This window comes from Chlorocebus sabaeus, chromosome 16 (assembly GCF_047675955.1).
Source record: "Chlorocebus sabaeus isolate Y175 chromosome 16, mChlSab1.0.hap1, whole genome shotgun sequence".
Classification (NCBI taxonomy): domain Eukaryota; kingdom Metazoa; phylum Chordata; class Mammalia; order Primates; family Cercopithecidae; genus Chlorocebus; species Chlorocebus sabaeus.
Genome location: NC_132919.1, coordinates 38,464,802 through 38,491,188, shown reverse-complemented (window position 1 = coordinate 38,491,188; position 26,387 = coordinate 38,464,802). Strand labels below are relative to the sequence as shown.

Sequence of the window (26,387 nt, the reverse complement as noted above, 5' to 3'; positions counted from 1 at the left end):
GGATTACAGGCTTGAGCCACCACGCCCGGCCAAGAGTGCAAATTTAAGATTTGAAGATGTAATTTGACTCAGTACTTTCCACCTGCATTTTTTTCTTCATTCTGTGCCTGCTAAGACTATTCTAACACCCCTGCGAAAAGAGCTCCCAGAGCTTACAGTGCATTTGATTGATGTAATATGGACTATTTATTATTTTCTAAATTGTTTTGTTTGTATAAAGCAATCTGAAGAGGATGTAAGTCAGTTTGATTCCAAGTTTACACGTCAGACACCTGTCGACAGCCCAGATGACTCAACTCTCAGTGAAAGTGCCAATCAGGTCTTTCTGGTAAGTGAAACAATTTCCATGTAGTCATGGGAAATTTTAAGTATGAGGATGGGCTCTTGGATAAGAAAATTCAGTTTGCCTGCTTTGCAGTTCATGTAGGTAACTGGGTCCACTTTTTTTTTTTTCATTAGCGATGCCCTTGTAACTTACTGATACCTACAAAAATGATTTTCATAATCCAACATTTTATTTTAGCAATTAGAGTGGGAATGTACAATTCTTTGGAGAGTATGATTCCCTTTTTTGGTTGGGCCACAGACTTAAAATGGTGTTTGGCTTAGCATCTCAACCAAAAATTAGTCATAGCAGTGGGGAGAAAAACCTCACACTAACTACATGTATTTTATTCCTGAAACAGCTGTAGATTTTTGGTATCCCTTTTTTTTTTTAGACAGGGTCTCACCTAGTAGCCCAGGCTGGGTGTAGGGTGTAGTGGTATGATCACAGTTCTCTGCAGCCTTGACCTCCCAGGCTCAAGTGATCCACCCATTTCAGCCTCATGAGTACCTGGACTACAGGTGTGTGCCACATCCAGTTAAGTTTTTTTTTTCTGTAGAGACAGAGTCTCACTATTTTACTCCTGGACTCAAGCTATCTTCCCACCTTGGCTTCCCAAAGTGCCACAGTTATAGGCATGAACCATCATTCCTGGCCCTATTTTTGGTACTCTTAACGTAAGTAGGGGAATTTTTTTTTTTTTTTTTTTTTTTTTTTGAGACAGAGTCTTGCTCTGTCACCAGGTTGGAGTGCGGTGGTGCGATCTCAGCTCACTGCAACCTCTGCCTCCTGAGTTCAAGTGATTCTCCTGTCTCAGCCTCCCGAGTAGCTGGGACTAAAGGCGCGTGTCACCACGCCCAGTTAATTTTTGTATTTTTAGTAGAGACAGGGTTTCACCATGTGAGCCAGGATGATCTCGATTTCTTGACCTCATGATCCACCCGCCTGATTACAGGCATGAGTCACCGTGCCCGGCCAAGTAGGGGATTTTTTAACATTAATTGTGAATATTTGACATCAAAATATATTGGTTCATATGTAATAGTGAATTCTCATCATAGAAATGCCTGTATAGATTTATAGCTTGTCTCCTCAGAAAAGTAAAGGTTTTTGATGTTGGCCAACAGAAATGATGGATTTATATCGGATGACCATGAATGCATACTATTTTGCTCAAATATCACATGCTTGTTGATTTTATTACTGTACTTAATATGTCACATGAACATCTATCTCATTTTGTATCCTTTTTTTTCTTTTGTCATTCCTTTTTGGACTACCTCTAGGGATAACAGAATATGGGTAAAATAATTGTTTAGGAGTGTTTTTTTCCCTGTTTTGAGTTCGCTGGATTTGTCACTAACTTAATTCTCAAGCTTTTCTTCCCCACACTGCTCACTATGTAATAGAAGTAGTGTTGTGTCTTATGGGATGAGAAATAAGCTCTAAAGTTCACATGGAGTTGGGGCAGGGTGGCTCACGCCGATAACCTTGAGGTCGGCAGTTCGAGACCAGCCTTGCCAACATGGTGAAACCCTGTCTCTACTAAAAATACAAAAATTAGCCGGGGGTGGCCGGGTGCGGTGGCTCACGCCTGTAATCCCAGCACTTTGGGAAGCTGAGACAGGCGGATCACGAGGTCAGGAGATCAAGACCATCCTGGCGAACACGGTGAAACCCCGTCTCTACTAAAAAAATACAAAAAAATTAGCCGGGCGTGGTGGCGGGCGCCTGTAGTCCCAGCTTCTAGGGAGGCTGAGGCAGGAGAATGGTGTGAACCCGGGAGGCAGAGCTTGCAGTGAGCTGAGATCGTGCCACTGCACTCCAGCCTGGGTGACAGAGCAAGACTCCGTCTCAAAAAAAAAAAAAAAATTAGCTGGTGTGGTGGCATGCACCTGTGGTACCAACTACTTGGGAGGCTGAGGCTGGAGAATCACCTGAACCCGGAAGGCAGAGGTTTGCAGGAGCCAAGATTATGCCACTGCACTCCAGCCTAAGCAATAGTGAGACTCCGTATCAAAAAAAAATAATTAAAAAAAATAAAGTTGCCGGGTGCGGTGGCTCAAGCCTGTAATCCCAACATTTTGGGAGGCCGAGACGGGCAGATCACGAGGTCAGGAGATCGAGACCAGCCTGGCTAACGTGGTGAAACCCCGTCTCTACTAAAAAAATACAAAAAACTAGCTGGGCAAGGTGGCGGGCGCCTGTAGTCCCAACTACTCGGGAGGCTGAGGCAGGAGAATGGCGTAGACCCGGGAGGCGGAGCTTGCAGTGAGCTGAGATCCGGCCACTACACTCCAGCCTGGGCAACAGAGAGAGACTCTGTCTCAAAAAAATAAAAAAATAAAAAAATAAAGTTAGCATGGAATGCAAAAGTTGTGTATAGTATAGTTTGAGTAAACAACACTGAATAGTAATAGTCCTATAAATTAGTAATATAGAGCACATAGGCAAAAATATAATCTTACAGTATTAATTACATAAGAGATAAGATGAGTGAGTGCATGCATGGTTTTAAATTCAAGTTTGATGGTGCATGATCAAAGTTACGGCATCTCTGTTAGTAAAATCTTAGGTTCAGTTAGGGAAGTGGGCATGAATCACTTTAATTTTGGCATTTTTTTTTTCTCTCATGTACTACAGATGTGGAATTTATACCTTTGATTTAAAATAGAGACCTTTTCCTCAATTGGACATTGCAGAATTTCAACTTATGTGACAGTTTTTCACCCACAAAATAGAAGCATTTTATTTAGCTACCAAGAAATCCAAAGTTGTGGCGGTAAAAGTGAGATATTGAAGCTTTCATTGCCAATTACGGTATTATTGAGCTTTTCATAATTACTTAAATTGGCTAACTGATGAACAGAACAATTCATTTGTTAGGTTGTAGCCAGAATTCTGTACATAAAGTAGATCTCTTTAAACATTAATAAAAAAATAGGCTGGGCGCAGTGGGTCACGCCTATAATCCCAGCACTTTGGGAGGCTGAGGTGAGTGGATGACAATGTCAGGAGTTCCAGACCAGCCTGGCCAATATGGTGAAAACCCGTCTGTACTAAAAAGACAAAAATTAGCCAGGCATGATGGCTGTAGTCCCAGCTACTGGGAAGGCTGAGGCAGGAGAATCGCTTGAACCTGGGAGGTGGAAGTTACAGTGAGCCAAGATCATGCCCCTCACTGCACTCCAGCCTGGGCGACAGAGCGAGACTCCATCTCAAAAAAAAAAAAAAAATACATATATATATATACACACACACACACACACACACACATACACACACACATATATATATAGTGATATCCCACTTATCTGGATAATGTGGTTCTAGCAACCTCATTTCAACAAATATTCAATTCCTGTTGTAAGACCCCATCACATAATTAGAGGAAATTCAAAGATGATTAAGGCACAGGCTGTACCTCATGATAGTTACAGCTTTAGTTCACTAGAACGTTTGTAAAGTTATTTTCTGAAGTTCACATATAACTGTCACAATTCATATGCACTTCAGAATTGCACCTCACTCTTTGGGCCTTCACTCAGAGCTTTGTTGAGTCTTATTTATTGTAACACATAATGCTTACTCATAGATTTTGATAAATAGAAGACAGGTGAAGACGGTTAAAAGAATGAACATTGACAGCTAGAGAAATGACAGCTGGTAGCCTAATAGTAAGGTCCAAGAGAGAACTAAAATGAACAGAACTGCATTTTTGCCTATTACAACTGAAAGGTTTTGAAATGTTGATACTTATTCATCAAGAAAATACCAAATTCTAGCTGGGCAGAGATCACACATGCCTATATAGTCCCAGCTCCTTGAGGGGCTGAGGTGGGAGAATAGCTTGGCTCCAGAAGTTTGAGGCTGCAGTGAGCTATGATATCACCACTGCACTCCAGCCTGGGCAATATAGGGATACCCCATCTCTTATAACAAAACAAAGCACAAATTCTGTCTAATCATTGGCATAAAACCAGAAAGATCACAAGATCTGACTTTGATGCCAAGTCAGAAAATTGTTTTTACTTTGGCCTAATTATGAGGAACTGTTTTGGGGTGATAAACTTAATTGCTTACATGCCTGTGGCTAGAAACACTAGAAGTTTCTTTATATTTCTCCTAGTATTTAACATCTTTTTTTTTTTTTAATTTTTGAGATGGAGTCTTGCTCTGTTGCCCAGGCTAGAATGCAGTGTTGCGATCTCTGCTCACTGCAACCTCTGCCTCTCAGGTTCAAGTGATCCTCTTGTCTCAGCCTCCTGAGTAGCTGGGATTATAGGCGTGCACCACCATGCATGGCTAATTTTTGTATTTTTAGTAGAGACGGTGTTTCCCCACATTGGCCAGGCTGGTTTGAACTCCTGACCTCAGGTGGTCTGCCCGCCTTGGCCTCCCAAAGTGCTGGGATGACAGGCGTGACCCACTGTGCCTGGCCGTATTTAACATCTTCATATGGAGCCTGAATTTTCCTGTTTTTTTTTCTGTTCCTGTCAGTAGGGTGGAATTTTGTTTGCTAGCAATCAGGCTCAATAGAATTCTGTTTTCTTGAAGTGTGTGCCTCACAAAATGGCTGGAAAGAAGTTAACAGGTCTAAAAATGAGGTTGAGGATGTGGGAGAGTGTACACATTGGTGGCTTTAGGTGTGCATCATCGTGTAGGTATGTCAGACTGAACAACCCCATTTTCTTGAGATATATGGCAAAATGCCATTCTGTAGTCCACTGTTACTGTCTTTCAGGGTTTTACATATGTGGCTCCATCTGTACTTGAAAGTGTAAAAGAAAAGTTTTCCTTTGAACCAAAAATCCGATCACCTCGAAGATTTATTGGCAGCCCACGAACACCTGTCAGGTATTTCACACTCTTATTTTCACTTTTTTTTTTTTATTACAACCTATGAGTGAGAGTGTTTGCTTAAGAAATTTATGCCAAGTTACATAAATGAAGGACTGTCATGTTCTTTTTGGTTGACATAAGCACAACATCTGTATCTCACATTGTAAAGGACTAGTCTGACTAATCTGTGATGTTATATGGTTTACCTTCCCTCCTGAAAGCAAGCAGCCACACTGGCAAATGTTTCTCTTTATCCATTCACTCAGCATTTATTGTGCACCAAGAGCACCAGCACTGCATGCTGCATGTTCTGTGTGTGTGTGTGTGTGTGTGTAGTACTATAATACAGTAATTGTCCCTGTCCTGATGAGGCTTACAATGTAGTGGGAGAGTCACAATAGACAAAGAATATACAAAAATATAAGTAGTGCTAAGTGCTATAATTTAAAAGGGGGGAAAAGGAATGTAGTGGTAGACAGCAGAGGAAAAACAAGGGGGCTTCTACTCACAGTGGTCAGAGAAAGGCCTCCCTGGTGTAGTAACATCTAGCAGTGAACAGAAAGAGCCAGCCCTACAAAAATAGAAGGTTTAAGAATGTTGCAGGCAGAAGAACAGCAAATGCAAAAGCCCTGAGGGAGGAGAAAAGTTGTCCTTTTCCTGGAAATGAGATCATTGTTCCTGGAGTGTGTGGTGAGTGAGGAGGAGAAGGGCAGAGGTTTGGAAAAGGATTTTATTTTAAATGCAATAGAAAGCTGTTTTGAGCAGGGGAGAGTAAAATGATATATATATATAAAATATGTATTTAAATATATATATCATTAAGGGGTTTGGGGGTCAGGTGTAGAGGTAGAGACTGGTTAGGAAATTCTAGCAGTTAATCTAGGCGGGCGAGAGATGGTTCAACTTTTGCCTTTGTGCTAATCCACATGAAAATAAAATTAAATGAAAATAAATGTCATATTACCCCACTCCCTTTAAATGTAAAGGAAATATGTCTTGTTGAGATGACCCTTAAACAAATGAATGATAGCTCTTCCTTGTCTTAAAGCCCAGTCAAATTTTCTCCTGGGGATTTCTGGGGAAGAGGTGCTTCGGCCAGCACAGCAAATCCTCAGACACCTGTGGAATACCCAATGGAAACAAGTGGCATAGAGCAGATGGATGTGACAATGAGTGGGGAAGCATCGGCACCACTTCCAATACGACAGCCGAACTCTGGGCCGTACAAAAAACAAGCTTTTCCCATGATCTCCAAACGGCCAGAGCACCTGCGTATGAATCTATGACAGAGCAATGCTTTTAATGAATTTAAGGCAAACAAGGTGGAGAGGGCGATGTGTGAGCATCCTGCAAAGTGAAACAAGACTCAAAATGGCAGTTTCAGACAGTCAGTGTCATTACATAGAACACTTTGGACAGAGGAAAAATAAACATGGATTTTAAAAAATCAATCAATGGTGCAAAAGAAAAAAAAACTTAAAGCAAAATAGTATTTGCTGAACTCTTAGGCACATCAAGTAATTGATTCCTCGCGACATCTTCTCAACCTTATCAAGGATTTTCATGTTGATGACTCGAAACTGACAGTATTAAGGGTAGGATGTTGCTTCTGAATCACTGTTGAGTTCTGATTGTGTCGAAGAAGGGTTATCCTTTCATTAGGCAAAGTACAAAATTGCCTATAATACTTGCAACTAAGGACAAATTAGCATGCAAGCTTGGTCAAACTTTTTCCAGCAACTTGGAATCAAAGACAAAAGAAACTTACCAATTGATGTTTTACGTGCAAACAACCTGAATCTTTTTTTTATATAAATATATATTTTTCAAATAGATTTTTGATTCAGCTCATTATGAAAAACATCCCAAACTTTAAAATGCGAAATTATTGGTTGGTGTGAAGAAAGCCAGACAACTTCTGTTTCTTCTCTTGGTGAAATAATAAAATGCAAATGAATCATTGTTAACCACAGCTGTGGCTCGTTTGAGGGATTGGGGTGGACCTGGGGTTTATTTTCAGTAACCCAGCTGCAATACCTGTCTGTAATATGAGAAAACAAAAAAGAATCTATTTAATCATTTCTACTTGCAGTACTGCTATGTGCTAAGCTTAACTGGAAGCCTTGGAATGGGCATAAGTTGTATGTCCTACATTTCATCATTGTCCCGGGCCTGCATTGCACTGGAAAAAAAATCGCCACCTGTTCTTATACCAGTATTTGGTTCAAGATGCCAAATGTGCTCAGCCTTTGGCTGAAGAACAAGAGAGTCAGGATAAAAAATACATACTGCGGTCGGCAAGGTGAGGGAGATAGGGATATCCAGGGGAAGAGGGTGTTGCTGTGGCCCACTCTCTGTCTAATCTCTTTACAGCAAATTGGTAAGATTTTCAGTTTTACTTCTTTCTACTGTTTCTGCTGTCTACTTTCCTTATATTTTTTTCCTCAACAGTTTTAAAAAGAAAAAAAGGTCTATTTTTTTTTCTCCTATACTGGGGCTACATTTTTTGATTGTAAAAATATTTGATGGCCTTTTGATGAATGTCTTCCACAGTAAATAAGAAAACTTAGTGACTTAATTTAGGAAACATGTTAACAGGACACTATGTTTTTGAAATTGTAACAAAATCTACATAAATGATTTACAGGTACAAAGAATAAAAATAAAGGTAACTTTACCTTTCTTAAATATTTCCTGCCTTAAAGAGAGCATTTCCATGACTTTAGCTGGTGAAAGGGTTTAATATCTGCAGAGCTTTATAAAAATATATTTCAGTGCATACTGGTATAATAGATGATCATGCAGTTGCAGTTGAGTTCTATCACCTGTTTTTGTTTGTCTTTTATAATGTCTTCAGTCTGAGTGTGCAAAGTCAATTTGTAGTATTTTGCAACCCTAGGATTTTTTTAAATAGATGCTGCTTGCTATGTTTTCAAACCTTTTTGAGCCATAGGATCCAAGCCATAAAATTCTTTATGCATGTTGAATTCAGTCAGAAAAGAGCAAGGCTTTGCTTTTTGAAATTGCAACTCAAATGAGATGGGATGAAATCCTATGACAGTAAGCAAAAACAGAACCATGAAAAATGATTGGAAATATACCTTTTCAATTGTGGCAATAATTGAAAGAATAGATAAAAGCTCATCTTCGGACAGAAAGCCTTTTTAAAAAAAAATCACTCCCTCTTACCCCTCCTCCCTTATTACAGCAGCCTACTGAGAACTTTATGACTGTTGCTGGTAAATTAGAAGCTACAATAATAATTAAGGGCAGAAATTATACTTTAAAGTGCAGATCCTTGTTCTCTGACAATTTGTGATATCTGAAAAAACAGAACCCGAAAAGCTATGGTGATATGTACAGGCATTATTTCAGACTGTAAATGGCTTGTGATACTCTTAATACTTACTTTCAAATATGTTTACTAACTGTAGTGTTGACTGCCTGACCAAATTCCAGTGAAACTTATACACCAAAATATTCCTCCTAGGTCCTATTTGCTAGTAACATGAGCACTGTGATTGGCTGGCTATAACCACCCCAGTTAAACCATTTTCATAATTAGTAGTGCCAGCAATAGTGGCAAACACTGCAACTTTTCTGCATAAAAAGCATTAATTGCACAGCTATCATCCACACAAATACATAGTTTTTCTGACTTCACATTTATTAAGTGAAATTTATTTCCCATGCTGTGGAAAGTTTATTGAGAACTTGTTTCATAAATGGATATCCCTACTATGACTGTGAAAACATGTCAAGTGTCACATTAGTGTCACAGACAGAAAGCACACACCTATGCAATATGGCTTATCTATATTTATTTGTAAAAATCCAAGCATAGTTTAAAATATGATGTCGATATTACTAGTCTTGAGTTTCTAAGAGGGTTCTTTATGATTATACCAGGTAAGTGTATAAAAGAGATTAAGTGCTTTTTTTTCATCACTTGATTATTTTCTTTAAAATCAGCTATTACAGGATATTTTTTTATTTTATACATGATGTTTTTTAATTAAAATATAATCACTGAATTGAAGTTTACTAATTTGATTTTATAAGGTTTGTAGCATTACAGAGTAACTAAACTGGGATTTATAAACCAGCTGTGATTAACAATGTAAAGTATTAATTATTGAACTTTGAACCAGATTTTTAGGAAAATTATGTTCCTTTTTCCCCTTTTATGGTCTTAACTAATTTGAATCCTTCAAGAAGGATTTTTCCATACTATTTTTTGGATAATTTGAGGGGAGGGGTGGAGGATGCATGTATGATATTCCATAAATTCAACATTCTTTACTATAGGTGATAAATGATTATAAACAAGATGCATCTTAGATAGTATTAATATACTGAGCCTTGGATTATATATTTAATATAGGACCTATTTTGAATATTCAGTTAATCATATGGTTCCTAGCTTACAAGGGCTAGATCTAAGATTATTCCCTTGAGAAATGTTGAATTTATGAAGAATAGATTTTAAGGCTTTGAAAATGGTTAATTTTTCAAAAACATCAATGTCCAAACATCTACCTTTTTCACAGGAGTAGACACTAGCAAGCTGGACAAACTATCACAAAAGTATTTGTCACACATAACCTGTGGTCTGTTGCTGATTAATACAGTACTTTTTCTTGTGTGATTCTTAACATTATAGCACAAGTATTATCTCAGTGGATTATCTGGAATAACATCTGAAAGATGGGTTCGTCTATGTTTGTGTTTGCTCTTTAAACTATTGTTTCTCCTATCCCAAGTTGGCTTTGCATCTATCAGTAAATAAAATTCTTCAGCTGCCTTATTAGGAGTGCTATGAGGGTAACACCTTTTCTGCTTTTCATCTTGTATTTAGTTTACTGTATTATTTGATTTCGGATTGAATGAATGTAAATAGAAATTAAATGCAAATTTGAATGAACATAAAATAGAAGTGATTTATTTTTTATTATCCTACGATAGGAAGAAATTAGTATATATATCAGGTGTATAAATGGTTTAAATTTATTTTCATTAACATGTCAGATGTGTTCAAGTTGTCATATAAATAAACTATGTAAGGAATGGGTTAAAAGCTGTTCTGCTGAGAAATTGAAGCTATTTAAGTATGTAACAAGTTTACTGATTTTTATGTTAAATGTTACACATCTTTGATTTTCATGTCAGATAGTAGACATGAATTGTTTACTTAAAAAAAATACATGTAACAACCTACGTGAAAGCTAGCTTCACAAAAAACTCTAGGAAGACCTTCTTGTGCTAACAATCAACAATTTGTTCAGCCATACTTGGTCAGCTACATTTGAAAATTTGATGTGTATGCACAAAATAACGTAGTGAACAAATCTGTTTTAATTTAATGTCTCAATATATCCAGTGTAAGCTGGGTATTCTGCACAAACCACTTCTTATCTGTGAGGTAATTATACCACACTTGCCAAGGGAATTTCTCTACAGAAGCTCTCAAACTGATTTTACCTTGCTATACAACATAGTAGCATACCAATACTGGTAAAACAATCTTTTAGAAGTCATGATTTGAATTCAGAATAAATGAGTTTCTGAATCTATATTACCTTTTTTTGAGGTGAAGGAATAGAGGGATGGAAGAAATGCTTCCAGTTCATCAGCATTGTTATTGGATGGCATAGCTCCATTAGATTTTCTCCCTTTTCAATTTATAGGTAAACTGCATTTCCCCCAAAAATAAAAAACCCACCATGCACCTCCTTGGTTATTTAATCACATTAAGAAACAGTACTGTCTGAATAGTTACAGGGTAAACAAATGTATTACATAGGCATTGTAATAGGGCTGAAGTAAAATGCTATTCTTGTGTTTGAACAGGAAGTCATCTTGGCTATCCGTCACAGCCGAATTGTAATCCCAAATTGTTTTTCTCACCCATCCTCTGCTGTATACCTAAATAATACAACTATTAGCATCACCAAAAAGCCATTTAAATATTTGTAGTGGGTTTCAAAGTAGATAACAAAGTGAAATATACTATAATTGAATACAGTTGTACTTACAACCTGGTAGTATTTACCTGGAGAAAAAAAGGTACAGGCTTGCTAATGTTCATGTGTCAATTTCGATGGCCATACAGTCATGAAAGTGCCTTCTATAACCAGTTGGTCAGTATCCTTATTAATCCACGTGCTGGTTTAGCTTTTGTCTTACCGGTACAGCAAATTTGTTTTCTATCTCTGCTTCCTAAGTTCTCCTTTCTACCACCTTTTCCTCGACTACAAACTGATAGATGTACTCTAAACTTAGATATAAGCACTAGCAGCCCTTCAGACATGTTTTAGATTTCAGATTCCTCCTTAGAGGTAACAAGGGGAGAAAGTGCTTCATTCCCTTTTCTAACACCCTGCACAAATACCCAGAGGCAAAAAAACCACACTATAAAACCTCATGACCACCTCTCAGTGCAAGCTTTAATCTTCCAATTGATGGTGATGCAAGCATAAAATTCCAAAACTTTTATGGAGAAGACTAATTATAAGGGCAATTCTTCTAAGATTTTAGGGCATCTGCCTTGAAACTTTTTTCTTTTTTTTTTAAATAGAGATGGGATGTTGCTCAGGCTGGTCTTGAACTCCTGGGCTCAAGCAGTCCTCCTGCCTCTGCCTCCCAAAGTGTTGGGATTACAGGTGTGAGCCACCATGTTTTTTATACTATTCAAATCATGAAGTAAGCCAGCTGTTTGTAATCCACATGAATTATTTTAATAGTTACTTCAAGATACTCCATGGTACTATACAAAAAGCATGATCATGAACATTAAAGCTGATGGCAGGAAGAATTTATGACGTCCACAGACAAAATGAATCCATTTATTTTCACTGATTACTAGTCTTACTACAGAGAATAATACAGTACTAAAATGTATCATCCTCAGTAAATTAATCTTCACTTAGAAAATCTGTTACTGATAAAATATAACATTTAGAATTTTCATTTAAAAATACAAATTTTATGAAAATATTAATTTTTAGGATGGGAATTATAAAAGTCAATGCTGAACAAAATTCTACTTTTAGATAGTATGTATCTTAAAATATTATGAAAAATATTCTTTATTCTGAAAACAATGTCAGGAAAGAATACCTGAGTTCTCTAAATCCACTAGTTCTAATTTCAAATTGCTGTTTTGGGTAACATTAAGAAAACACATTTACAATTTAACACTGCAGTTACCTGTCAAATAATTAGAATAGAATAAATGTTGCATACACATTAGGTTAAACATTATATATATTTTAAAATAGGGTTCTTTCATTTAATCTTTTGGTGAATTGCACCATAAGTCTTACATTCTAAAACCATCTGGAAACATTTTTCTTGCAGCCCTGAAAATCATTCTGATGCCTTATCAGAAGTTATGACCAAATGACATTAGTATTTTGTGGCCTTAATAGTTAATACAACTTAATATATTTGAAGGTGTGATGAAGTGGCTCCATCTTTCCATTTGTTTATATGGTCTGAAATCACAGTTCTGCAGAGTGGACATGTTTTCTCTCTGTTAAACCATAAGGTAATGCACTCTTCACAAAATACATGCTGTAATGGAATTAAGAATTAGATTTTATACTTGATGATAATTTTAAATCCATCACATTGTAGGGAATGAAAGGGATTCTTTTTTTTTTTGAGATGGAGACTGGAGACTTGCTCTGTCACCCAGGCCGGAGTGCAATGGCGCCATCTCGGCTCACTGCAACCTCCGCCCCCCGCAGGTTCAAGCGATTCTCCTGCCTCAGCCTCCCAACTTGCCGGGATTACAGGTGCCTGCCACCACCATGCCCAGCTAATTTTTGTATTTTTAGTAGAGACAGGGTTTCACCATGTTGGTCAGGCTGGTCTCGTACTCCTGACCTCAGGTGATTCACCCACTTGGGCCACCCAAAGTGCTGGGATTACAGGTGTGAGCCACTGTGTCCAGCCTGAAAGGGATTTTGAAGAGCACTAATCCCCTCATTTTACAATTGTGAAAATGGAGAACGTATGAGACATTCAAGAAGCAAAGAGCAGTATGATTGGCACTAGTGTTCTGGCTGTACCATCCATTTAACCATAAAAGTTATACTTAGGTGACACCTTTAAGATTAAGTGTGATAACAGCTTAAAGTCTTGGAGTTACTAGTAACTGCCATAAAGTGTAGGAAAGGGCCACAATCCAGTAACAAATGGTGGTGTTCTAAATGGCTAGTATCCAATTATAAAAATAGCCTGTTTTTTAATCACTTTGGTATTCAATCTGCCGGTTAAATTATTTTTCCCTTTCTAACACTCCTCTGCATAAAAATTTTCAGAATATAAGGGACAAAGCCAATCCACCAATCCCCGATAATGAATAAATGACTAGTATGTACACTGAATGCTACCTTCCACTAAACACTAGATTTTTTTTTGCCTTACAACAAACATAAATGTGACTTTTGCAAGTCACAGAAAAGTGTTGTATTTAAGTTTTTAAATTTAAAAATATAATTACCTGACAGATGAGAAGAACTGGCTTCTGAAATTCAGCTTGACATATTGAACAAATATCATCCACATCTGAACACTGTCTCTTGCTGGCAGCCACTCCATAACTCTATGAAGATAGTAAGTTCTGTTCATCTACAAATTTCTTTCTTTCCTGTTCTCAAATTACATAAGTGATGCTGTACTTCTCAAATCTCCCTGGAACCAGGCATTTGAAAACCTTCCCAAAGGATACAAACATTTCAAAACTGAACTACATATACAGAACCACCTCTTGAGTGTACCAAGATGAAATCATTAGATAATACATAACAGGATTTTGGAAGATTGTTAGATCTACTAGCTTTCCAAAGGATGACAGTGCTTCAAATTCAACATAACTAGCTTAAGAGACTAAGCAATCTGAAACATAACTATTATAAAATCTATAGCCATGTATTATTTGACCCTGGACTGCCAAATGGAGCTCACTTATTACCTGCAGCAGTGGTTCATAAAATCAGTCCAGCTAGAGCTTGGCTGGCTGAAGGTAACTACGTGGAAAGCTTGCTTTAAAAATAGATTCCTCTGTTCCACACAATATTGATTCAGTAGGACCAGACATATTGGGATGTGACCCAGTAATCTACTATTTGAAAGGTCTCCAAGTGACTGCAATATGAAGAAGACTTAGGGACCACTTAAGAGTGTTCTGCCGCTAGGTCTAAAAATTATTCCAAATTATAAAAAGCATTTAGTGCTAAACATGAAAAAGTTTTACAGAGAAACTGCAACTGTAAATGTCGCTTGGGTAGAATAACTACTGTGAAAACTAACTGAACAAAAATGCAATTATTTGAATTTTCTTCTCTTCTAATGTCCTAATAACAAGTTTCTCATCTCTAAGATTTTAAATTCCTCACCAGATTCAGAACTTAGTCATTAACTAGATGTGACGTTAATAACCCTCAGTGAAATTTGGAGAAATCAAAATGTTACAGATGAAACCTGCTTTCTGTAGAAATGATGGGGAAGAGGTAACTAAAGAGATGTAAAAACACCCAAGTTCAGTCACGGTCATGAGGGTAAAACATGACTTAACATATCTGAAGTTACGTAAACTTCTTGTACTAAACGTCTCAGGCTAACAACATCAAAATCAAAGTAAAACTCAAAGGAAAAAGATATTAAAAGTTAGGTCTTTTTGAGACTGGTGATAAAGATTTCAGAAACAAGTCAGAATACTGTTAGATGATCTTGGTGTCAATTTCCCTTCAGTAAAGTATCATTTAGCAAAGTACATGTGCAGATAATTATGCTGACAAGCTTTTAAAACATTACTCATCTGGCATCTTGGAGACTCCCTCTCCAGATAGTAACTGCCATTTCCCTGGTAAAGGAGACTTGAACAAATCAAAGTATTGATGACTGATATCCTCTCTATAGTTTGTCTCAGAGAAAGAATATCAGGGTATTTTCTTGAGAGTATTTCGGCACAAATCTTACAAGACCAATTATAGTAAAATGGTTGATGCTCACATAATCATCAGTTGAACTGACTTGGACAAAGCTGAACTCTCTGAATTTTATTATGTCTTGTCTAGAGAAAGAAGCTTACATAGCATGTAGCAAAGTTTGTTTCTACATTGCTAGCTCTATCTTAGGGAAAAGATGCCCTGGCCAGTTAGTCTGGCTTACTTTGTAAACATAAAACATTTTTTTTTTTTTTTTACAGTATATTACTCTGTTGGCATTCTTTTAAGTCAGTCTCCTTGAGCCCTGGTGAAATGACTGCCAAGTTGAGAATCAAACCCTGAAATCTGGTGACCACATGTAGGTACTGGGAACCTTTCAGGCTACTAAGTAGTAAATTAGGGTTCTCTATTGACATCCTTTCACTGCAATTTGCAACATCATTAGAATCACATAATCATATTATAAATGACATCAGAGTCTCAATTAATTGTTAAATTTCATGCCATGAACTTATTTGTGCACATATAATCGAGCAATGGGGAAATCTGCTCCAGTAAGAAAACTGCAAGAGACATGATTTTTGGCAATGAGCTTTCTAAACATACACAATAAATTATAGTCAAAGGATTTTCACAGGTGAATAAGGAGTCAATAGGAACACGCAAAGCCCCCATTTGTGGATTAAAAAAGAGGAACAAAAGTTCATAAGATTTTTAAGGGTTTACAAGCCCTTAAAAATGTCAAATGGATTGAAGGGGCAAGAGACAAGTTCAAATATATAAGCACTCCAACAATTAGCAGGTGGTTGTCAATGTGTGATTCAAGAATCTGATCATAGAGTTAAAATTCCTAAATTATTATAGCCCCAAGTGCCAAAGTACTAGAAAATCATCAAAGTAAAAGAAAAGGATCATCCATTTATGAAATCCATTCTTGTAAAACTGCTGAACTAAAAAAATTTTAGCAATGAAGAAAGGTGAAGGTGTTTTTCTTAACTGATAAAAAGTACTTACTGGTTGTGTAAAAAATATTCGTAAAACCTGTCTGAAAGTTCTCAGATGCCCAAAAAATTCCAAAAGCTGAAAAGGGAAGTAAGAGATCATTTATTAATTCAACAGTCCTATCTGCTAAACCCAAAAACCAAAGCTGAAACCCCATAACATCAAATCCTCATATTAACTTAATGCTCATATATGTCACAAGTAATCATTTTGTGCTGAATATTTTATTCAATTTGTAGATTTGAGCCATCTCAGCAAGCTGAAGTACATTTAAAAACCTAGAGTAACAATTTGATCAAGACAAATACAAACAACTATGTCAAAGTCAAAGTAATTTTATCTGATTCACGTTTTTAACATTTAGATTTTATTTTATTACTATTTTTGAGACAGAGTCTCACTCTGTCGCCCAGGCTGGAGTGCAGTGGCATGATTTCAGCTCACTGCAACCTCTGCTTCCCAGGTTCAAGCAATTCTTCTGCCTCAGCCTCCTGAGTAGGTGGGACTACAGGCGCCTGCCACCATGCCTGGCTAGTTTTTTTTCGTATTTTTAGGAGAGATGAGGTTTCACCATGTTGGCCAGGCTGGTCTTGAACTCCTGACCTCGTGATTCGCCCACCTCGGCCTCCCAAAGTGCTGGGATTACAGGCGTGAGCCACTGCGTCTGGCCAACATTTAGATTTTAAAGTTTCAGAAAGTGATTATTAGGTTGAGGGGCACAGGCATGGAGCGAACAGGGCAAGGTACTCTACTAGTTTAAGAATTATGTGTATGACAGTGTTACTACCGAGGATGGGTATGTTCTATTCCACTTGTTTTCCCTACTTAGATAATCCACGCTATGTGAAAGTCTACTCCCGTTCCCTCCAATGAAAACTGAGGACCGCTGGATTAAGATAGTCTATTTCTGTTTCTCCATTTCTAAACAGAATAGAACCTGCTATTACTTCAAACTAGTGATACAAAGATAAACTATAAAACTGTTAAAGAGGAAAACAGTAGTATGTATCAGTAATCATTAATATGAATCATGCAGTGACAAGATTTGTAATGTTACCTACTTTTAGTATGAGGTAGAGTAAAGCCAGCAATATCCCAAGACTCCATCTAGTTACGTTAGCAAACTCCCCATAGCTTATAAGATAGCGAAACCAAACTGGTATGGGAACAAAAGTTCGGTAGTATTGACATAATTCTTCTAAAAGCATGTACCAGTAACCCTAAAAAATAAGAAAACAAATAGATCTACCCAAACTACTTAACTACATAGCATAAACAATACTAGACTGAGAACACTGAGTATATGATACAATAATATAAATAACTATAAAATTAATCTTCATAATGATTATGACTGAACCTCAAGCTGGTTCTCACATATTGCAGTCACTGAGTGGTCTGCTTTGAAAGAATTTCTAGGCTGGACATGGTGGCTCCCAGCACTTTGGGAGGTCAAGACAGGCGGATCACCTAAGGTCAGGAGTTCGAGACCAGCCTGGCCAACATGGTGAAACCCCGACTCTACTAAAAATACAAAAATTAGCTGGGTGTAGTGGTGGACACCTGTAATCCCAGCTACTCAGGAAGCTGAGGCAGGAGAACTACATGAACCTGGGAGGTTGCAGTGAGCCAAGATCACACTACTGCACTCCAGCCTAGGCAACGGAGTGAGACTCAGTCTCAAAAAAAAAATATATATATATATATATATACACACACACACATATATATATATGTAGTGAAAATGTTTTATGTATATTGCAAATAAAACCTATGTGAGTATGTTTTTGCTGACTATGAAAATTTAACAGTTTTAACTGCCTATGGGAAACCACTGAATAATTGTATATAGTCAACTGTCAATTGATAATGCCTTGGAGAACAGAAGTACAAATCTAAATAGTTTCCCATATATGATGTGGGGACTGATTTTTAAATTATTCTGAAGCAAATATAATTCTGATTTTATCCAAATAGGTTAATAATCAGGTTCAAGTGCCTCAACAAATGGTTGCCAAGCTGAAATAATACAGATAATTAAAGCTAGTTAGCAAACTGACAAATTCCAAAAGGAGGATTCATTTAAACAAAGACTAAATAGCATTAATGTGATTCGTTAACATCACTCCAATAAAGCATAAGTTAGTTTCTTACCTTAGATTTAAAAGGCATGATGAAAGAAGGCACCAATAAAATAAGGCATTTTAAGCCCATGAAAAAGAATTTCAGAATGAAGTCTGTAATTCCAACAATCCAAAGTACTTCCCAGAAGCTCAAATGGTCCAAAGTAGGATTTAAAAAAATTAAGCTACCAAAAGAAAAACATCAGAATTTACCAGAGCAACATACAAAGGTAAAGTATTAATAAAGGGTTTTAATTTGCTACAAATATTTTGATATGTAAAAAATATGAATTTGGCAGGATGTCAGAGTTCACAATAATGGAATGGAGGATCATTTTGCTTATTTTAGAGAGACTTTTAGAATGTTTGGATTTTAGATCTTCCCTTTATAGAATAAGGAAAAAGTCTTCAGTTTGTCCTGGTTGACACCTTTCTAGCCTGTAAACGAGAAAAACTCATCAATACCAAACATCTGTCATGTTTTTCTTAACCAATTCCAATTAAGATTCCATCTCTTCCTTTCAGTGAATTGCTTGTCAAGATCATCAACTCCCTCTGTATGGCTAAATTTCAAGGTCACTTCTCTTTTTCCGTCTTCCCTCCCTGAATAATTTTCTTTCTAGACTTTTAACACAACACTCTTCTATTTCTCATATTTCACTGCTGGTTTCTTCTTGGTCTCCTTTGCTGTTTCTCTTCTAATTGTGGTCCTGTCCAGTACTGGGCTCTCTGTCTACACTCTCTCTTTCCTGGGTTAGTTTTGTCCAGTCCTGTGGTTTTAAAATAACCATATGCTCCTGATACCAAAATTTATAGCCTTAACCTCTACCCTGAGTTCATGACATATATTTGGTACCACTTTTTTATCAATTCTACTTAGCCTCTCAAACTTAACATGTTCAAAACAAAATTACTGATTTTTCTCCTCAAAATCAGTTCCTTCCTCAACCCAATGAAATGACACCACCATCCAGCCAGCTGCTTAGACTAAAAACCCAGAGGTCATTCTTGCTTCTCTCCACCTACCTACCCAATCCAGTCCATCTGAGGGATACTGGCTCCACCTCCAAACTATATCCCAGATTTGCCCATCTCTCCAACTCCAGTGAAACAAGGTCTTCTAATATTCTAGTAAAAGCTGAAAATTCAGAATACTGCCATTTGACATGGAAACTTATCAGCTACTGTCATTTAGTAAGTGTTGTTACTTTCAGAAACAAAGACCAACAATAACAACCTAATGGTACTTTAAAAATATGGAATATATGGCTGGGCACGGTGGCTCGCGCGTGTAATCCCAGCACTTTGGGAGGCTGAGGCGGGCGGATCACAAGGTCAGGAGATCGAGACCATCCTGGCCAACATGGTGAAACCCCGTTTCTACTAAAAATACAAAAAATTAGTCAGGCGTGGTGGCAGACGCCTGTAGTTCCAGCTACTCGGGAGGCTGAGGCAGGAGAATGGCGTGAAGCCAGGAGGCAGAGCTTGCAGTGAGGCGAGATCACACCACTGCACTCCAGCCTGGGCAACAGAGCGAGACTCCCGTCTCAAAAAAAAAAAAAAAAAAAAGGAATATATAAACAAAAACTCAGGTATCAAAAAATTAAATATTTATTGAGCATCTGCTATGTGACAAGGCACTGGGGATACAAAATCTGAGTAAGTCACTTAAAGCTCTCTCTTATGAGGCTGGGCGCAGTGGCTCACACCTGTAATCCCAGCACTTTGGAGGTTGAGGCAGGTGGTTCACGAGGTCAGGAGTTCAAGACCAGTCTGACCAACATGGTGAAACTCCATCTCTACTAAAAATACAAAAATTTGCCAGGCATGGTGCCAGCTACTCAGGAGGCTTAGACGGGAGAACTGCTTGAACCTGAGAGGCAGAGGTTGCAGTGAGCCAAGATCAAGACACTGCACTCCAGGCTGGGCGACAGAGTGAGACTCCGCCTCAAAAAAGCTCTCACTTGTGAAAGGAGACAGTTAAAAACCGAATTGAATTGAATACAATAAGTACTATGTGAAGTAAGATACAAACTGCTATGACATATATGATTACATTAAAAATGTAATTGTGTATTTGGACCTCTAATTACCTGTAATAAAGTGACTGAGAATGAAAGGTGTAATATAAAAGAACAGAAGATCCTGCTAAGAATACCAGTAACCAAGCACACTGAATCTTTGAGGACCTTTCCTGAAAGATAAACAATTTTATAATGTTACTTTGATTTTGCCAGAATTTTAAATATCATTAAACTGTTTTACTTTAATGACTATTAACTTAGAATATTTTTCTAAATTAATCTTAATATAGAGTATCTGTTAAACTGTACATAATCATCACAGTTACTGTTTTATACAACTTTAGTGACCAAACACAACTCATATATTAAACAAATGTTTAAAATACAAGTTTCTTCACTGTATGAAAAACATTACCTATGTTTCAAAGAAGCCAAGTCTTCTCTCAAAAAAAAAAAAAAAAATGAAAATTAAATTAAATTTTAAAAAAAAAGAAGCCAGGTCTTCCACAAGCTGACATAAAGGACCCACCCAGGACGAGGGCAGTGGCTCACACCAGTAATCCCAGCACTTTGGGAGGCTGAAGTCAGCGGATCGTTTGAGGTTAGGAGTTTGTGACCAGCCTGCCCAACACGGTGAAACCCGTCTCTACTAAAAAAAAATACATAAGTTAGCCAGGCGCCGTGGCACATGCCTGTAATCCCAGCTACTCAGGAGGCTAAGGCATGAGAATCGCTTGAACCCAGGAGGCAGAGGTTGCAGTGAGCCAAGATCACGCCACTGCACTCCAGCCTGGGCGACAGAGTGAAACTCCGTCTCAGAAAAAAAAATGGACCCACCCACAAAAGAAAATTTCAAAATGCATTTTAACCTTGATTCACTTGTCAAGGTTTTATATTTTAAAAATTCCCAGATTATAAGAATTTAATAAATTAATGTTTTAATCTCACTTCTTTTTTTATATGGGGTCTCGACATATTGCCCAAAACTCCTAAGCGCAAGCATTCTTCCCAACTCAGCCTCCCAAGTAGCTGTAATCTCCCTTTATTTTTTTTTTTTTTTTGAGACAGGGTCTCACTCTTTCACCCAGACTGGAGTGCAGTGGCATGATCACAACTCACTGCAGCCCCAACCACCTGGACTCAGGCAATCCTCCCACCTCAGCCTCCCAGATAGCAGAGATTACAGGCACATGCCACCACGCCCAGCTAATTTTTTGTAGAATTGGGGATTTTTGGCCATGTTGCCCAGGCTGGTCTTCAATTCCTGGGCTCAAGCAATCTGCCCATCTCAGCCTCCCAAAGTGCTGCGATTACAGGCACGAGCCACTGTGCCTTTCCTGTAATCTCACTTTTAAAGTCAAGTTTAATGAAGTTTACTAATTTCAGATCATTAAGATTTCTCTAGTTTGACAGGTTTAACTATAAATTTCCAGGTCAGAATGCATACTTTACACAGGCATAGCCATTTAAAGTTGCTTAAAGGTGAAATTTTAGAAACTCATCCTATTTTTCCCAATGATTTATATGACTAGGGCTCGTGTAACTTATGTTACGGAAAAATTCCTTGGGTTTAGTTTTCTTTTCTTTTTTTTTTTGAGACGGAGTCTTACTCTGTCACCAGGCTGCAGTGGCACGATCTTGGCTCACTGCAACCTCTGCCTCCTGGATTCAAGCAATTCTCCTGCCTCAGCCTCCCAAGTAGGTGGGTCTACAGGCAAGCACCACCACGCCCAGCTAATTTTTGTGTTTTTAGTAGAGATGGGGTTTCACCACATTGGCCAGGCCGTTCTCAAACTTCTGACCTCAGGTGATCTGCCCACCTGCGCCTCCCAAAATGTTGGGATTACAGGCATGAGCCCCTGCGCCCAGCCTAGGTCTTTTTTTCTTTTTTTGAGACGGAGTCTTGCTGTGTAGCCCAGGCTGAAGTGCAGTGTTGCGATCTCAGCTCACTGCAACCTCCACCTCCCGGGTTCAAGTGATTCTCCTGCCTCAACCTCCCGAGTAGCTGGGAATACAGGCACATGCCACCATGCCTGGCTAATTTGTTGTATTTTTAGTGGGGACAGGGTTTCAACGTGTTAGCCAGGATGGTCTTGATCTCCTGACCTTGTGATCTGCCCACCTCAGCCTCCCAAAGTGCTGGGATTACAGGTGTGAGCCACCATGCCCAGCCACTAAAAGTTTTTAATGATGATATTACTTAGTATGGTCAAAGTAACTCATACAATATGAAAGGACTTACCAAATCAGATCAAATCGTGTGTTCTAGCTCTTTTAATCCTTTTTACTACTTTTTCTTTAACAGTAACCAATTTTTTTTTTCTTACAAAGAAGGTAAGGTGAAGGAATTCAGCATTAGGAGAGATAATTTATTCCAGGATTTAGATAACAAATTTAATATATCATGGATGTTACAATATATCCCATTACTTCCTATTTCTTTCAAAAGTTATTTCCTATTTCTCTCAAAATTATTTCTCTAAAATCTATGGAGAGAAACAGTTAATAATTTTTTAGTTGCTTGTTATACTTACTCTTAGAAAAACCTGATTTACAATGCTTTTGTTTGCATACATAAAAGTTGTTAGCAGCCCAATTCCAAGAGAAATTCCTGTTAGAAAATAAGTTCCAGTTAATTGAAAGAAAAAAAAATCAAAGAGGATTATATAAACTAACAACATAAATTAAAAACATACACAATAATAAAAGCTAACAGAAAATAAGTAACTGAATGCATTAAGTAGATTACCAATAATGAAAGAAAATTAACTGAATTTAGGAATGAAAACAAGTCAATTATGCCCTACCTGTTATATGCTGCATAACAAGTTTGACACTCAGAATCAAAATATATGGAAGACTTTTTTGCAACCACTTGAAGAGATAGCGGAATTCTGAGAAGGAGCTACTACCATGATCTCCAGATTCTGCGGCAGTATCATCAGGCAGCCTTGCTTCACTGTGGGAGTGACCCCGTAAGCGACTGTGTACGCATCCATGGGCACAGCTATGGACACCTGACCTTGTATTTCTGGAGCCTGTATTTTCTGCACATTCTTTAGGTATAGAGTTTATCTGGATATGAACATCTCCAGAATGAAGACAAGACCCTTCTCCTGTCAATCTTGTGTGGACACACTGAGGGGTTGAAGCATCCTCACTGCTTCCAGTTCCTGGAGGACTGTGCAGTTGGCTACGATTGGCTTGCATGGCCCTTAAATACTTTTTCTCTGACCCAGATGTCTTTGCTTCAGGGCTCTGTCTCCTAAAAAATCAAATAGAAAATACTCTAAGTAAACAGGCAGTTAAATACCGTCAGTATATTCCTCACTGGGTATCCTTTATTCACTACAGGAGTAGCAAATAATCACAGCAGATGAATTTTCAGGTTATCTATCACTGGAGTCCTCCTTTCTCCCTTAATGCCAAGGCTCTGCTGCCCTACACAAATGATCTTTTAGGGAACATTTGCTACCAAAAAAAAAGTTGAGCTGCAAATGCTTTCAGTTCCCTAATGGCAGAAGGCATCCGCAAAACAGTCATGAAGTATGGGTGCCCAGCAGATGTTAATAAGCATCAGTCCTCACTGGATACTCTGGTACATTTACTTTGCCCAACTGGAGCAGTTTCATCTCTGATGTAGCTTCTACATCAAAGAAGTTTCATAAGGAAGAGTGAGTCAGTATTTTTTAATGGTTGGAAATGTTAGGAAGAAAAACGACATTAAATCTTAATGCCTTACTATCATCATAGGTAACTAATAATAAACACTGCACTTAGGTGACCTACAAATTACATTTTCTGCTCAAGCAGCTTTCCCAAAGCTCATAAAGTTTCCAATAATTAATAGTGCTACCAAGAATATTACCTCCCCGCGCAAAAGAATGTTACCTAAATACATTTAAAGCATAGATACTGTGGGGAGTCACCATGTAATTGCTAGGTAACTCTTTAGTCTGAATAAGCACAGTTACACAGTCGACCTAATAAAATGCCACCGTCGGTGGTGTATGTATTACGGAGGGAGGGGTGTGAGGAAAGAGGGCCTTAGCAGAGAAAGCTCTCTCTAACAAATGATCCAGTGTGGACCTCCTGGAACCAGAAGAACAGAGTGGGCATCCCAGCTGACAATACGCAGAGCCTATCCCACGCCGCCGTGCTTTTCCCGTTTGTCTAGGAGTAGGCTAGAGTTCACTTCAGGGAATGTTCTGTGTCATTCTATTTCACTCCCAGGACTGAACAGTGGTGCAGTCACCGTGTCTGGCGGTTTGGGTTTCAGTGCTTTTCACTAAAGGCTTTCACCGAGGCCCCGACGCCACGGGTGTTATTTCGTCAAAACTCTGAAGAGCGACGTTGGACAGCAGGGTTTCAGTGTCTTTTCTACAAATAACATAGAACCCTCCCACTTTCCTTCATGCACAGACAAGAAAGAGGAGAAAAAAGGGAAGAAAAGTCAACACAACTCTTCCGGAATCTCCGAGGGCAGAGTTCTCCACCCACGTCCGAGCCTCGAGTGCCTATTCTCCCCAGAGCCCCCTGCGCCGCGGCCCCTCGCCGCCTCCTCCTCTGCCCGCTTCCCCCAGGCCTGACCTCTCATGACGAGAAGCTGACGGAGGTGTCGGGAGCGACAGCAAGAACAGCGGCATACGCCGCCTCCAGCCCTTCAGTCGCAGCCATCAACCGCAAACCCCGCAAACTCTTCTCTCAGCCCGGCAGCGTCGGCGGCGGCGCGCGCGCTCCCCGGACGTTCTCACGCGCGCGCACCCTGCCCCTGCTTCGCCTCCTAGCCCCGCCCCCGCGCCGCGCCGAGAGGGGAGCTAGCGGCTGCAGGGGTCTGTTGGCTGCGAGAACAAGCGAGTTGCGCAGGAGAAAGACCTGCAGGCCTGGCGCTAAACAATAAGTGGTTGTTACGAGTTATGTATTTATGTGGCATCCACCACACGCCTCCGAGATCCTGGGCGTTTTGAGGTTAAAAATGTTCAGGCTTCGAGAACCAACCCCTGGAGGAGTGTTAGGGTTTCCGGGCTCGGGCGCGAGCTTGACGCTTGACCCAGTTGTGTCTGTCTGGGCGGTGACGTTTGGTCTGAGCTGAGCTTTCCTCACAATCGTGAAGTTGGTCTGTGAGGATCAGGCCTCGCCAGACAGATGAGAAGCTAGAGGTGCAGGGAGTCTGCGTGGGGTGGAAGTAGAAGTTAGAGTTGAAAAACCTGTCTTGTATGGGGTATAGAGGACACTACTGCCCTCAAAATAATTATGTTAATCTAAAACTGTTCTAAAATTAAAAGGTTATTAAGAAAACGAAGTTTAGGTCGGGCGCAGTGGCTCACACCTGTAATCCCCGCTACTTGGGAGGCTGAGGCATTGAACCCGGGAGGTGGAGGTTGTAGTGAGCCAAGATCATGCCACTGCACTCCAGCCTGGGCAACAGAGTGAGACTCGGTCTCAAAAAATAAAATACATAAATAAATAAATTCTGTTAATCTAAAACTGTTCTAAAATTAAAAGATCATTAAGAAAACGAAGTTTAGGCTGGGCGTGGTGGCTCACACCTGTAATCCCAGCACTTTGGGAGGCCAAGGCAGGTGGATCACAGAGTCAAGAGATCGAGACCATCCTGGCCAATATGGTGAAACCCTGTCTCTACTAAAAATACAAAAATTAGCCGGGCGTGGTGGCCAGGGCCTGTAATTTCAGCTACTCAGGAGGCTAAGGCAGGAGAATCACTTGAACGCGGGAGGCGGAGGTTGCAGTGAGCCGGAATTATCCACCCTGGCAACAGAGCCAGATTCCGTCTCAAAAAAAAAAAAAGAAAAAAGAAAAAAAAAGAAAAGTGAAGTTGAGGCCTGGCGTGGTGGCTCACCCCTGTAATCCCAGCGCTCTGGGAGGCCGAGGCGGGAGGATCCCTTGAGGCCAGGAGTTTGAGAGCAGCCTGGCCAACATGGCAAAACCCTGTCTCTACTAAAAATGCAAAAATGCAAAAATCAGCCGGGCTTGGTGGCGGTCGCCTGTAATCCCAGCTACTCGGGAGGCTGAGGCAGGAGAATCCCTTGAACCCGGGAGGCGGAGGTTGCAGTGCACTCCAGCCTAGGTGACAGAGGCGACCCCGTCTCAAAAA

General features: G+C 39.1%; 2 protein-coding genes across 7 annotated transcripts in view; one reads left to right on the top strand and one right to left on the bottom strand.

The window, feature by feature from the left end:
• RPS6KB1 (ribosomal protein S6 kinase B1) overlaps positions 1-7,134 on the top strand; it is a 56,329-nt gene extending 49,195 nt beyond the window's left edge. For 2 of the 4 annotated variants that reach the window (XM_008011238.3, XM_073004884.1), the window contains exons 13-15: positions 221-328; positions 5,070-5,182; positions 6,216-7,134. In XM_008011238.3, the coding sequence (XP_008009429.1) occupies positions 221-328; positions 5,070-5,182; positions 6,216-6,453 (459 nt within the window). In that variant the 3' untranslated portion in view covers positions 6,454-7,134. Of the gene's footprint in view, positions 1-220; positions 329-5,069; positions 5,183-6,197 lie in introns of all 4 variants that reach the window. The other 2 variants (XR_012088801.1, XM_037993358.2) reach the window with 2 other exon arrangements.
• Positions 7,135-11,881: 4,747 nt separating this feature from the next.
• On the bottom strand, positions 11,882-25,019 carry RNFT1 (ring finger protein, transmembrane 1). Of its 3 annotated transcripts, none has more exons than XM_008011230.3 (9): positions 24,863-25,018; positions 23,080-23,537; positions 22,807-22,883; positions 20,342-20,442; positions 18,280-18,433; positions 17,187-17,345; positions 16,138-16,203; positions 13,677-13,778; positions 11,882-12,742 (listed from the first exon to the last, which is right to left on the bottom strand). In XM_008011230.3, exons 1-9 carry the CDS (start codon positions 24,916-24,918, stop codon positions 12,608-12,610), a joined length of 1,308 nt encoding a protein of 435 aa, XP_008009421.1. In that variant the 5' UTR covers positions 24,919-25,018; the 3' UTR covers positions 11,882-12,607. The 3 variants fall into 3 exon arrangements, with proteins under 3 accessions (XP_008009421.1, XP_008009422.1, XP_008009423.1); XM_008011231.3 differs by having other exon boundaries at positions 23,185-23,537; XM_008011232.3 differs by lacking the exon at positions 17,187-17,345 and having other exon boundaries at positions 24,863-25,019.
• Positions 25,020-26,387: the final 1,368 nt, after the last annotated feature.